General features: G+C 44.9%; 1 protein-coding gene across 8 annotated transcripts in view; it reads right to left on the bottom strand.

Moving 5' to 3' along the window:
- The window catches only part of LOC137417661 (ubiquitin carboxyl-terminal hydrolase 28), a 138,762-nt gene that overhangs the window by 110,992 nt on the left and 14,841 nt on the right, over positions 1-12,929 (bottom strand). For 2 of the 8 annotated variants that reach the window (XM_078774596.1, XM_078774600.1), the window contains exon 1: positions 4,010-5,696. The exons of 5 other annotated variants lie outside the window; for them this stretch is intronic. In XM_078774596.1, coding sequence (XP_078630722.1) covers positions 4,010-4,195 — 186 coding nt within the window. In that variant the 5' untranslated portion in view covers positions 4,196-5,696. Of the gene's footprint in view, positions 1-4,009; positions 5,697-12,929 lie in introns of those variants that run through there. One more of the 8 variants, XM_078774604.1, reaches the window with a different exon arrangement.

Raw genomic sequence — 12,929 nt, 5'->3', positions numbered from 1 at the left:
GGTCTGAATACTTTCTGAATGCACTGTATCTTTAAGTAATGTAAGCAATTAATTTACTTCACATCATATGTGAAATGCAGTCTGTTTATAAATCTTGTATTTGCACACGATTCAGCCTTAAAAATTCAGACAAAAACCAAAAATGTCAAACAACAACCTCATATGTTTTCCACCTGGGTGGCGCATAAAAGGCTGTCAAAAGGACAGCTTGAATATTTTATTATTAAAGACTTCAAATATTAATCACGACTATTTTCTTTCCTCACTGCATGGGTTGCAATCAAAACATGTGACATTCTTCCATGATTGACGACATGCTTTCAGTTTTCAAATGTACATAAACTCAGAAGTCACCTTGAGTGCACGGAATCTTGCTTTGGGCAGTGTATAGGAAAAATACCGCTGCCTCGATCACTCCGAAAATAACATGCATTACTTCATTTCCTCTACATGGGTTGTAATCAAAACATGCCTTTCTTTCATGATAGAAGAAACTCTGTTCAGTCTTCAAATGTACACCAGAGACCTGAAGCCCGAGGCCTTTAAGAAGCAACCAAAATTATGGACGTACAATTTGATATTTTTTTTTTCAGGTTACAATTGTGGGTGGAATCAGGCCAGTAAGCCAAGCTCCACCCTGGACGGACAGAGCTTCAGATGGGCAGAGAATATTATCGTGGATGTGATCTCATCTCCTCAGCCAAAGAGGCTGACAGTGTAGCTCAGGTGTGTTGTTTTAGCTGTTTTATCTGGACTAAATTCCCGGTTCCACTATAAACTGTCACTCCAGGATTGTGCAGGTAGGGTGTTGCAACAATGAGTATGCCATCCTTTGGAGATGACAATAAACTGGCTGACTCTTCTGCTAGCATTCTGTGGTGGTGCCATTAACAAACCCATGGAACCTTTTGAAAATAGAAGGCCATTTTGTATTGTTTCCATCAACAAATTATAAATTCCAGCACTGATCTTTCAGATGCACCATGTCAAAAGCATATCCAACCCTCAATAAATTAACTACAAGCTATCAGTTGGAAGTTGCATACACATGCATAATTGAAGAACAGTTTTCTGCTGGTTAATCCCTGGGGGAGATGGACTTTGTTAAGCATTCGCTTTAAGAGACCGACGGGATTCAGATTCAGACCGGGAGAAGCCACGCTAACCACTCGAGCGGGATTTCCTTCAATTCAGCGATTTGTGAAGCGCATAGCTTCGGCGTAGTGGGTCAGAGTTAACAGACCCGTCAATGTGATAGTATTATATAATATAAATATTTATGTAATCATTATCTTTAGCCTTGGCAAGCCTCTCCAAGATGGTGCAAATTTATTCTAGCTTGTGTAAAATGAAGATCTTGTCTTGCTGGTGAAGGCTAGTGGCAATCTGCATCTTCTTCAAGTTGAACAATGACTGGATGCCCAATCTGAGCTTGAACAATGTCTGAACTCAACAGGAAGTAGACTAAAGTATGCTAACCGCAATGGGAACCTTCGTTGGAGCACAAAAGAGAACCTCTTCTTTGATCCAACAAATAATTAATTCCCAAAATGTCACCTTCTCCAGGCTTCCCACAGTAGTCAGCATACCTCAATCAATGTCCTGTTGTTTCATCCACTAGAAACAACCGCTCCTTCCAGAACCAGCCTGGGGCATGGGGTGGCGGTGGGGGCAGGGGGGGGGGGGATATTGGGGCAAATATATTTTGAGCTGTGACTAGTAATCCCCTATGTCTCCAGCAGGGGTCAGGAAACTACTTGCACTGTGCCACGTGTACAGACAAAAATCGCAAGTCATCTCCACCCTCCTCCCCACCCCTCATGTGGGGGATGGGTGGGTGGGGGAGGGGGATGGGAGTTGTGCCCATGACCTGACCCTGGGTAACCGCAGCACATTTGCAAAATTTGGTAGAAATTAGCACAGCCCGCTCTTTTTCCCCTGTGCAACACACGCACGCACACAACCTAGGTTATGGTAATAAACCCGTGACAATATACAATCTTCGATGCTTAGACAGAAGTGACAGGTGATGCAAATAGTGGAAATTTGACTCTCCCTCCCCCTCCCCTACCCCCAACCTTTGGAGATATTGAGAAAGGTCATGGCTTCAAAGAGATTCACACAGGTTGACAACCAAAACTTGAAAAAAGGAAATTTGTGTCATATATTAAAAGCGATTAGTTGTGCAGTGAGTCTGTTTTAAATATAGTACTACATCTCGCTCTCATGTTTCTTTACATTGTCATGCCTTCTATTTTTTTCATAGCCATGACCAGACTTGCAAACAACGATATAATATTATTATTCTCAGCCAAGAATAATGTGTGGAAGTGCTGAAGAAAATGTGAAAAACAGAATTAAGATTGGAATGACCTTGCCAACCACACATATGCCTCCACACAATTATCGAGGTGAAAAGGTGAAAGCATTCCTCAAAATTTGGCCTTTATGGCAAAGAGCTTTGAAAAACCACAAGTCAGTATAAATCCGAGCTCTTATTTTTTTTTCTTTTTTTTTCTTTAATACAGAGCCACTGTACTTTTGAATATCCAAGGAAAAGTAGACACAGGAAATGACCATAGGTCCATGGGGCCAAGATGTTACATGCTCTCAGGTCCTTAACCCCAAGCCAATCATCCACTCCGCCAGAACATTCGCCCTCCATGGCACCAACCCCAACTAAACCACAAACCCAATCCAACCTGACATCCAGTCAAGGGGAAGGGGAAAGATGAGGAGTGGAAGGGAAAGCAATAAGAAGAGATACATCACAGACCAGTCACAAAATATGGGGATGTTTATTTTCCTTTTTCTTTAAGGGGGTAGGAAAGGAGAAGAGTGGCAGTTAAGTGAGAGCTGCATGAGCACAAATAACAGGTTGACACCTGACAACATCCAACAACCCAGATAATCAATATCACTATGTGAAGATACCCAGACAGCACAACATCCACACATCACCCAATGAAATTCCAGTATACATTCCATCTGTGCTGACATCCTTGCACCCTTCAACCCATATTTCTTCTAGTTACCTGTGCAATTTCATTGCAAACAAATTTGCAGTCCTTTCTGCTACGGCATCCCCTGGAAGACCTCCTCCCCGGTTTTGATTCCTGTTACCCGAAGTCCCCACCTACTGGGGCATGAACCGGGGGTCAAATCCAAAAACTCATGACATATTTTATGCATCCCCCAATGTTGATTGCATATGCAAAAGTTTCATTAAAAAATGTTTGAAAATTTGCCCGTAATAGCGTTTGTCGTTATTTGACATTTTGACCCCACCCCAGCAGGTAGGGCCAAAACTGATACTGCTCTCGCACCTTCTTGCCATGTGATCATGACAATCAAATTTGGTGAATTTCTGCACAACAGCTTAGGAGGGGACAGCGTGACGGATGTACAGACACACAAACAGACTGAACAGATTATAATATCCCTACCATTTTTAAAAGGGGAAGGGACAAAAATACCAAACTATAAAAGCCCTGGCCCAAATAAAATTCCAAACTTTTAGCTGAAGCATCTAGATCCAACAACGTTATCCAAGAGGAAAAGTTAATGGATGAATGACTCATACAAGGGTAACACCTTCCTCATCTAAAAATCTGATTCAACCAAATGACCTCACAAATAAGGTATTGACCAATAAAATGTCTACCAACAACAAACAAATTTCTAACTGGAATCATCACAGTTATGATGTACCACCACCTAACACAACAAGGAGGCTTAGAGGCAGAACAGAAGGGAGGTAACCCGAGAGGATGCTATGGAAAAATAGACCACCTACTTCAAAACAAGGCCAGCTCGAAAACTGTAAAACGCGAAGAACCAAATTGTCCACAGCCTGGATAGACTACAAAAGAGTTTTTGATAGTGTCCCACATTAATGGATGGTAAAATGCATGCAATTGTACAAGATCAACCCCCCTAATAATCAAACTGATAGAGATATCGAATACCACATTGATATCACAGCACTCGGAAAGAAAGATCAAAATACCAGGAGAGAAGAGATGACGTGGGATCTTCTATGCAGAGAGACTCCTCCCTCCTCCCCCACTCTCCTGCTTTCCATAGTCCTAGACCTAGTGAGCAACCTCATTAATGAGCAAGGACACAGATACACCCTAACATCTAAAAATAGAACATGTAAATAAACAGGAAAGGTGACACATCTACTGTACATGGTGGATAAAAAAGCTTTTCATATAAAACAAAAAACTGTCAGAACAACTGAAATTAGTGAGATGGTACACCGACAATATTCAAATGGAATTTGGTCTGGATAACAGTGCCAAGTGTACATTCGTACAAGGTAGGCCAACAATAAGGGATAACATAAAAATGGACCTAGATACAACAATACAGGAGATAGATAACAAAGCATCTTACAAATACATCGGGGTAGAAGAGGGCCACCAAATATGTCACAAACAAATGTGCAAAACAATTGCCAAAGAATACCTGCATAGAACAAAACTGATCCTGAAAACATACCTATCTCCAAGGAACAAAATCAAAGCCATAAACAAACCAGCAGTACAAGTGTTCCAATACAGCTGAGAAATGGTAAACTGACCACAAACGGAAATCACCAAACGAGATATCAAAACAAGGAAACTTCTCACTATCCACAAGACATTTTACAAAAATCATTGCATTCAAAGAATGTACCTGGTGAGATGAGAAGGTAGTGGCCTGATTGAACTCAACCAAGTGCACAGAATGACAACTGTAAGATTGGATGAATACGTGAAAAGTGCAACAGACCAAATCAAATCGAATTTGTAAGCAAACACGAAGACAGCAAGACAGAAAAGGTATCCTAGACCTACCTGGCAAAACATTTCCAAAGACAGGTGTGAATGGAAGATGTCACACATGAAACCAAAACAGCAACAAATACAGCTACAACAACTGCAAAAATTACAAAATAAAAATATATAACGAAACATCCACAGATATACACCGACAACTGGAAAAACGATAAAAGAGCAGGAAGGTATTTAAAATAAAGAGTTGGACAGACTAGGCAACGACAAAGAAGGCTAGGAAGAGGTCAGCTCAATTGGAATAGAGAACGGATAATAGTAAATGCCCAAAAACAAAGGACACTACACAAATGGCTTTAAGAAGATGGTAGGACTGAGTCAATCAGAGAGGTGCAGGTTCTCCAAAGTAGAAAAATAGATCATGAGTCACCTCCTATTGGGATGTAAAAAAACTCATGTCAGAACAGCTGCACACACAAATGCACAACAAGGTATGTAGAGTAATCCACTGGAACATCTACAAAAAATACAACATCACATTCCCAGAAACTTATGGAAACATGAACCAAAAGCAAGTACTGAAAACAAGGAAGTGACGCTCACATACAACCTAACGAACGCATCGATTGTGAAAACAGAAAAAACCACTGCAACTGGACATTGTACTTATGTACAAAAAAGAAAAGACAGCATTGCTAATTGAGGTGTCAGTACCCAGCAATTTTGGCATAAATAAAACAATAAATAGCTCAAGAATGTGACCAAATACCAAGATCTCAAAAACAAACAAAAAAAAAACACCTTTAGAGGCCATTTTACCCCGCAAAGCGGGGGTTGGCCTTTTTGTTGTTGTTTTTGTGGTTGTTTGTTTGTTTCCCCACAACAACACAGTGGTTGTTGTTGTTTTTGTTGGTCCCCTTTTTGAAGCAATGTTTTACGGCCGGATGCCCTTCCTGCCGCCAACCATGTTTGTCGCCTTTTACGACACACAGGGAATTACCAGTGAACTGGTACTCAATTAGCCGACCTCGGAAGGATGACAGGCTGAGTCAACCCCCTGGCGTTAATTCAGCGATCGACCGGGATTCGAACCCAGGATCCTAGGATCCTAAGCTGGCACCATAGCCGCTAAGCCAACACCAGGCTACCAAGATCTCAAAAATGAAGTGAAAAGAGGTTGGAAGCATAAGAGTGCTGAAATTGTACCAGTGATAATTGGATAAACTGGAATGATAAAAAAGAACCTCACGGAGATCTTAAAATCCATGCCTGGGAATATTACTACAAACGAACTAGAGTTGGAAGTTGTCCAAATAAAAGCTCGGTGACAATCCTCAAAAGAGCCCTCGGAACAAAACTTTGAGAACAAGAAAACTTCACAGCTTGATCCATGAATCATGATCAGTTACTGAAACGGAGGTGGATACTTTGAGACCTGGATGGGCTCCACTCCATCTTCTGGAACCTGCATGTGGAGATAACAACCAATGACACACACACACACACACACACACACACACACACACACACACACACACACACACACACACACACACACACACACACACACACACACACACACACACACACACACACGGCTGTTGACCTTGGGGAATTTTAGTTCCCAGAACATACCTTGTTCCGGCAACAGTTGGCGGATATTTTCCCTTTGTAGTCAGATTGGCCCTTTTTGGAGAAGTCTTCCTCCCCAAAGGATGCCAACCCATGGGGTTTGTCTGTGCTCTATCCTTTAAAGTCTAAATGCTGACCATCAAACAATGAAACAGCATGTACGTTCTTTAAAATCTCCATAACTCGGCGACAGTCAGAATTGAACCGTCAACATCCCAAACTCAAAGCTTCCACATCCTTCCCTGCTGCCTGGATTCATCTGGGCAGCACAGTCAATCAGTCATGGTCAGAGTGACGATCGGTCCCCATGGACCGACCCTTTCTCTCTTCTCTCTCTCTACCTCTAACTAACTCTGTTGTGGCCCTGGTTTTGTGAATGTGAGGGGGTACACAATCCTGGATGTGGGGGATCTCTGGGTCGCTCCTGGAAGATCAATCGGCTGTCTCCGTGCCGCGGGCTTGTTAGAGACAACTGTCCAGGGCTATACAACAGCAACTACTAGCACCTCTTAACTGGAATAGCGACCATGAACCCATGTGCCACAACAACACTTGCTTTACAGGGTGCCTGTCAATAGTTTTGAAAAACTGTGTGTGTGTGTGTGTGTGTGTGTGTGTGTGTGTGTGTGTGTGTGTATATTTTATATATATATATATATATATATATATATATATATTCTGTTACGTGGTCCCCTCGGTGAATACCTGGTCTCAGTGACCCCCGGACCGTGAGAGGAACTTCGCCAGAAAGCTGTATTATATATGCGCTTTCGCCACGCAAGCTATATGAATTTCACCCAAGAGACAACTGACGTTCACGGATATATTTCAGTGGTAATGATACCAAACAATTTCAATGACACAACCATCAACAATATTTCAAGGACACAACCACGGAGATTTTCCCCGAGCAATCAACCATACATAATCATCACCAATTCCCAATTCACAATCAATTCCCTATGATTAAGATGGCCATCTTATCCATGTGTGTCCCGGTGAGTACTCACACCCCCTTTCGGTCTCTGCTCCTCACAATGTCTCTGGGCCCCTCCTGACCAAGATACTGCTACTGGTCGGCGTCTCCGCACTCGGGCGGTTGAACGAACCCCGGGTGGACGTTTCTCCACCGGGCAGGTATCGTACCAGGCACCGTGGCTGCAGCCCCTCGTGGCCACGCGGAGCGGCTACGGTAGAGCAAGCCAAACCCCACGCCGCTTGCAAGGCGCGTTAGGCCCCAACGTGCGACCCGCACGCGTCTGTTTGGACGGTGCCGCGAACGATTCCAGACGCGGGGTCGATGCACGGCCCCACGCCAACTTGACGTCTCCACCGGGCAGGTATCGTCCCGGGAATTCCTCTCGCCGGACAGGTTTCGGAACGCCGCTGTTTTCCACGCAGCGCAAGGTCGATTCCACCTTTTGTCGGAGCGGGGCGAGGAAGAAGAAACTCGTCCTTTTTCCTCGTGTCTTTTCTTCTTCCGTTTTTCGGGCACTTCCGTTTCCGGCCACTTCCGTTTCCGGCCACTTGTTCCGAAGGGCTCCTGACCCTCCAATCACAACAACCCTTAATATAATACACACGGATAAGCAACCTGAATGGTAATTCACATACCTTCCCATAAATATGTAACACTCCCCCCCTTCAAGAAAGAAAGTTTGAACCCAGCGAAAACTTTCTTTGCCGGCCAATTTGGAGAAACAAACCAGATAACTCAACCCCCCCCACATTATCAGTTCCCCCCGGGCACAGTTATCACTTAAAAATAAAGCAACCAAAATTTCACCACAACCCCTCCAGATTACTCCCTCTGGACTAAGTACCAACAACGACATTGTCCCTGCCAAATCAAACTCCATCTCATGACCCTCTGACTTTGACCGTCAGTTTCTTGGGAATGAAGGTTAAGGGGTTGATCAAAAATCCAAAGTTAAGCAACTCGATAGCACTTTTTCCGGGAGGCCAAGCCGAGTATTCACTACATGGATGCCTTTAGGAACGCGGAGTTCACGGTTAGTCCGTGCAGGAAAGTTCTCTACATGGGCGCCTTGAGGAACGTGGAGTTCACGGTTAGTCCGTGCATGAAAGTTCACTACATGGACGCCTTTAGGAACGGCGTTCACGGTTAATTCATGTAGGAATCTTGGCTCGGCGGCTCCGCCGCCTTCAGTGCTTCAACTTCTCAGAACTTCCCTAATAATTAGGGTGGGACCACTGGTCCCTGTAGTCCCATGAATAGCGGTCTCCTTCTCGGCCACCATTTTCCCAATCCTTCCTTCGGGAGCGGCCATAACTCAGGGAGCCTCCATAATAATATTGATTGCGGCCACCACCAAAACTACCGCCCAGTTGTCCTCTCCTGTAGACCTCTCGACGCCTACGAAATGCCTTCCCTACTGTTATGGTCCGACCCTCCAACTCCTTGCCATTCCAATTCTTCTCTGCCTCTCTGGCGTCTTTTGTGCTGGCAAACGTGACAAAGCCGAACCCTCTTGACTGTTGCGTTTCCCAGTCTCTTACCAACCGCACTTCCACCAGCGGCCCATATCTGTTGAAGACAGAGGTCAGAACTTCTTCCTCTGTTTTGGAGTTCAGTCCCCCTACAAATAACTTGGCCCTTTTGTCGCCATCCCGAGCTGGTGTGGCGTTATTTTCCCTGCTGGGCTCTTTACCAACCCTCAGGTTACCATAAACTTGACCCCCGGCCAAATCATTCCCGATAACCACAGATACACCCTCTACAGGAAGCGTGGCTTGTAAACCGACGGTGACCGGTCCTGACACCAAATCGGACTCCAAATGGATGACATGAAGGGGAGCACTAACACCGCCCCCGATCCCCTGTAAACGAACACTATCCCCCGTTGCCGTCTCCTCGGACCATGGCAAAATGCCTTCAAGCATTAAAGATTGATGTGCCCCTGTGTCCCTCAATATCCTAACCGGTTTCCGGTTAGTCGAGGCTCCATCCCGTGACACAAACCCCTCTGAAATAAATGGTTGGTAACCCTTTTGATGGCGATTTCTTACAATGGCCATTGCGTTTGGAGTCGTAGTAGTCGGACTCCGCTCTGGGTCTTCGCTTTTCATGCGGTAACAACTGGACATCAAGTGTCCAGGTTTCTTGCAAAAAGCGCAAGTAGGCCTGGAGGAAAAACTCGTGGTCTGCCTCGGGCCCCCCGAACTATAAGTTTGTCTTGGGCCCTCATCCCTCCGATTTCGAACAGGTGGGGTATCATAGTTGTCCCCATAATCATCTCGAGGCCGCCGCCATGTATGGTCGTTCTCCGCACCTGCTGTTCCCCACCTCCCCTGCGGAGATCTAGGCGAGGAGTTAGGTTCGTGGACCCCTATTCGGTGGGTTAAGGCATAATCATCTGCCATGGTGGCTGCGTCCCACAACTTTGGTACCTTCTTTTCCTGCAGGTACACTTTGATGTCCTCGTGGACACCCTGCTGGAATTCCTCCACCAGGATCAAGTCCCGCAATGTTTCGAAGTCTTTCCCGACTCCTTTTGACTCACACCACCGATCAAACATGTTTTCTTTCACTCTGGCAAACTCCACATGGGTCTCACTCTCCCTCTTCCTGGCATTCCTGAATTTTTGCCTGTAAGCTTCCGGAACCAACTCATAGGCTTTGAGGATGTGCTTCTTCAGTACCTCATAATCTGCACATTGGTCCATTGGTAGCGCCGAATAAATTTCCTGAGCTTTCCCCACCAGCACACTTTGCACGAGTATGGTCCATGCCTCCTCCGGCCAGTTTAATTGTCGAGCCACTTTCTCAAAGTGTGGAAAAAATTTCGCGACTTCTTTTTCACTGAACGGAGGAACCAGCCTCACATGTCTGCCCACATCCCAGGTTTTCTGGTTAGGTGTCGACCCCGTCAGCAAGGGTGGTGCCTCTCCCCGTTCTCTCATTAACTCCAGCTCCTTGAATTTGATTTCTTGCTGGAGCTCCATGTCACGTTCCTTTAATTCCCTTTCCGCTTTTCTCTCCTCTGCTTCGAGGTCCCTTGCAGCTCTCCTTTCCTCTGCTTGTTCCTTTTCTCTTCTTTCCTGGAGTTCTCTTTCCACTCCCTTTCCTCGGTTCTTTCTTGTGCTGTTTTCTCTTCCAACCTTTCCTGGAGTTCTCGTTCCACTCTCCTTTCCTCTGCTTTTTTGTCTTCTAACCTTTCCTGGAGTTCTCGTTCCACTCTCCTTTCCTCCGCTTGTTTCTCTTCCCTCCTCTCTTCTGCTTTCCTTTCTTCTTCTGCTCTTTCCTTTTCTGCTTTCCTTTCTTCTTCTGCTCTTTCCTTTTCTGCTTTCCTTTCTTCTTCTGCTCTTTCCTTTTCTGCTTTCCTTTCTTCTTCTGCTCTTTCCTTTTCTGCTTTCCTTTCTTCTTCTTTAATCCGTTCCTGGCTCCGTAACTGCAACTCCAGTTTCCGGAGCTCAACGTCTTCTGGTTCTTCGGGTAGCCACTCCCAGGCTAACTCGTCCCATGTTCCTAATCCCACCATAGATTGTATCACCGTGGCCTGCAACTCTGCCTTCCTCAAATTAGTTCGGACCTCCAAGTTAAAATGTTTGGCCAATTTCAAGAGGTCCGACTTTAGCAACGCTCGGAACTGTGCCTCACTCGGTGTTACCCCAAAGTTCTGTGCCACAAACGCCATGGTGCCTATCGTTAACACCTGTTAACCTTCACCCAAGATTTTACCCCAATTTCTCAAAAAAAAAATTTACCAATTAATAATTAATTAATAAATTTTAATTAATAAAAATTATTATTTTATTACTTTATACAATTTTAAATCCCGGACGTAGACCCAATTACGAAACCGCAAATCGTAATTTGGACGAGCCCCCAATTCTGTTACGTGGTCCCCTCGGTGAATACCTGGTCTCAGTGACCCCCGGACCGTGAGAGGAACTTCGCCAGAAAGCTGTATTATATATGCGCTTTCGCCACGCAAGCCATATGAATTTCACCCAAGAGACAACTGACGTTCACGGATATATTTCAGTGGTAATGATACCAAACAATTTCAATGACACAACCATCAACAATATTTCAAGGACACAACCACGGAGATTTTCCCCGAGCAATCAACCATACATAATCATCACCAATTCCCAATTCACAATCAATTCCCTATGATTAAGATGGCCATCTTATCCATGTGTGTCCCGGTGAGTACTCACACCCCCTTTCGGTCTCTGCTCCTCACAATGTCTCTGGGCCCCTCCTGACCAAGATACTGCTACTGGTCGGCGTCTCCGCACTCGGGCGGTTGAACGAACCCCGGGTGGACGTTTCTCCACCGGGCAGGTATCGTACCAGGCACCGTGGCTGCAGCCCCTCGTGGCCACGCGGAGCGGGTACGGTAGAGCAAGCCAAACCCCACGCCGCTTGCAAGGCGCGTTAGGCCCCAACGTGCGACCCGCACGCGTCTGTTTGGATGGTGCCGCGAACGATTCCAGACGCGGGGTCGATGCACGGCCCCACGTCAACTTGACGTCTCCACCGGGCAGGTATCGTCCCGGGAATTCCTCTCGCCGGACAGGTTTCGGAACGCCGCTGTTTTCCACGCAGCGCAAGGTCGATTCCACCTTTTGTCGGAGCGGGGCGAGGAAGAAGAAACTCGTCCTTTTTCCTCGTGTCTTTTCTTCTTCCGTTTTTCGGGCACTTCCGTTTCCGGCCACTTCCGTTTCCGGCCACTTGTTCCGAAGGGCTCCTGACCCTCCAATCACAACAACCCTTAATATAATACACACGGATAAGCAACCTGAATGGTAATTCACATACCTTCCCATAAATATGTAACAATATATATATATATATATATATATATATATATATATATATATATATATATATATATATATATATATATATATATCTGTGCAGTGTCTGTCTTGTGTTGTGTTGTCTTGTCTCGTCACTGAACTACTCCTCAAACTTTTGTGAAATCCTACCAAACTTCTGCTATGCACATATCTCTCCCGTCGGTATGTCCTAAGGGTATTTTCTTTGAAAAATGTTCCAATTTTATTATATATTTTTGGGGAATTTATTCGGGAAATTTTTTTTTTTCAACTTCAATTGTTTATAAAATGTGATATCACGTATATTACAAATACATTTGTGCAAAATAATTGTTTGAATTATGATTAGTTTAAACCATGACAAAACGGCAACTCGGGTACAGTCATTTATCTATACTAGGACATGCCCGTACTATATATATATCTAAAATTATATCCCCCCCCCCTCTATTTACATGAAATGGTTTGGTCCATGAAATGTTTTGGTCCATTCGCAACGCCAAAGCGAACGGCGAACGCTTTACATGAAATGGTTTGGTCCATGAAATGTTTTGGTCCATTCGCAACGCCAAAGCGAACGGCGAACGGCTTGCGAGTACAGTGACAATTTCCCCCCCCCCCCCCCCCCTCTATTTACATGAAATGGTTTTAATTAGTTTTAAAACATAGTTTAACGCCAACATATGGCATGCCCGTACCCGTACT

The sequence above is a fragment of the Myxine glutinosa genome, chromosome 1 (genome assembly GCF_964187855.1).
Source record: "Myxine glutinosa chromosome 1, kmMyxGlut1.1, whole genome shotgun sequence".
NCBI classification, from domain to species: Eukaryota; Metazoa; Chordata; class Myxini; order Myxiniformes; family Myxinidae; genus Myxine; species Myxine glutinosa.
This window is presented reverse-complemented; position numbering and strand designations above follow the sequence as displayed.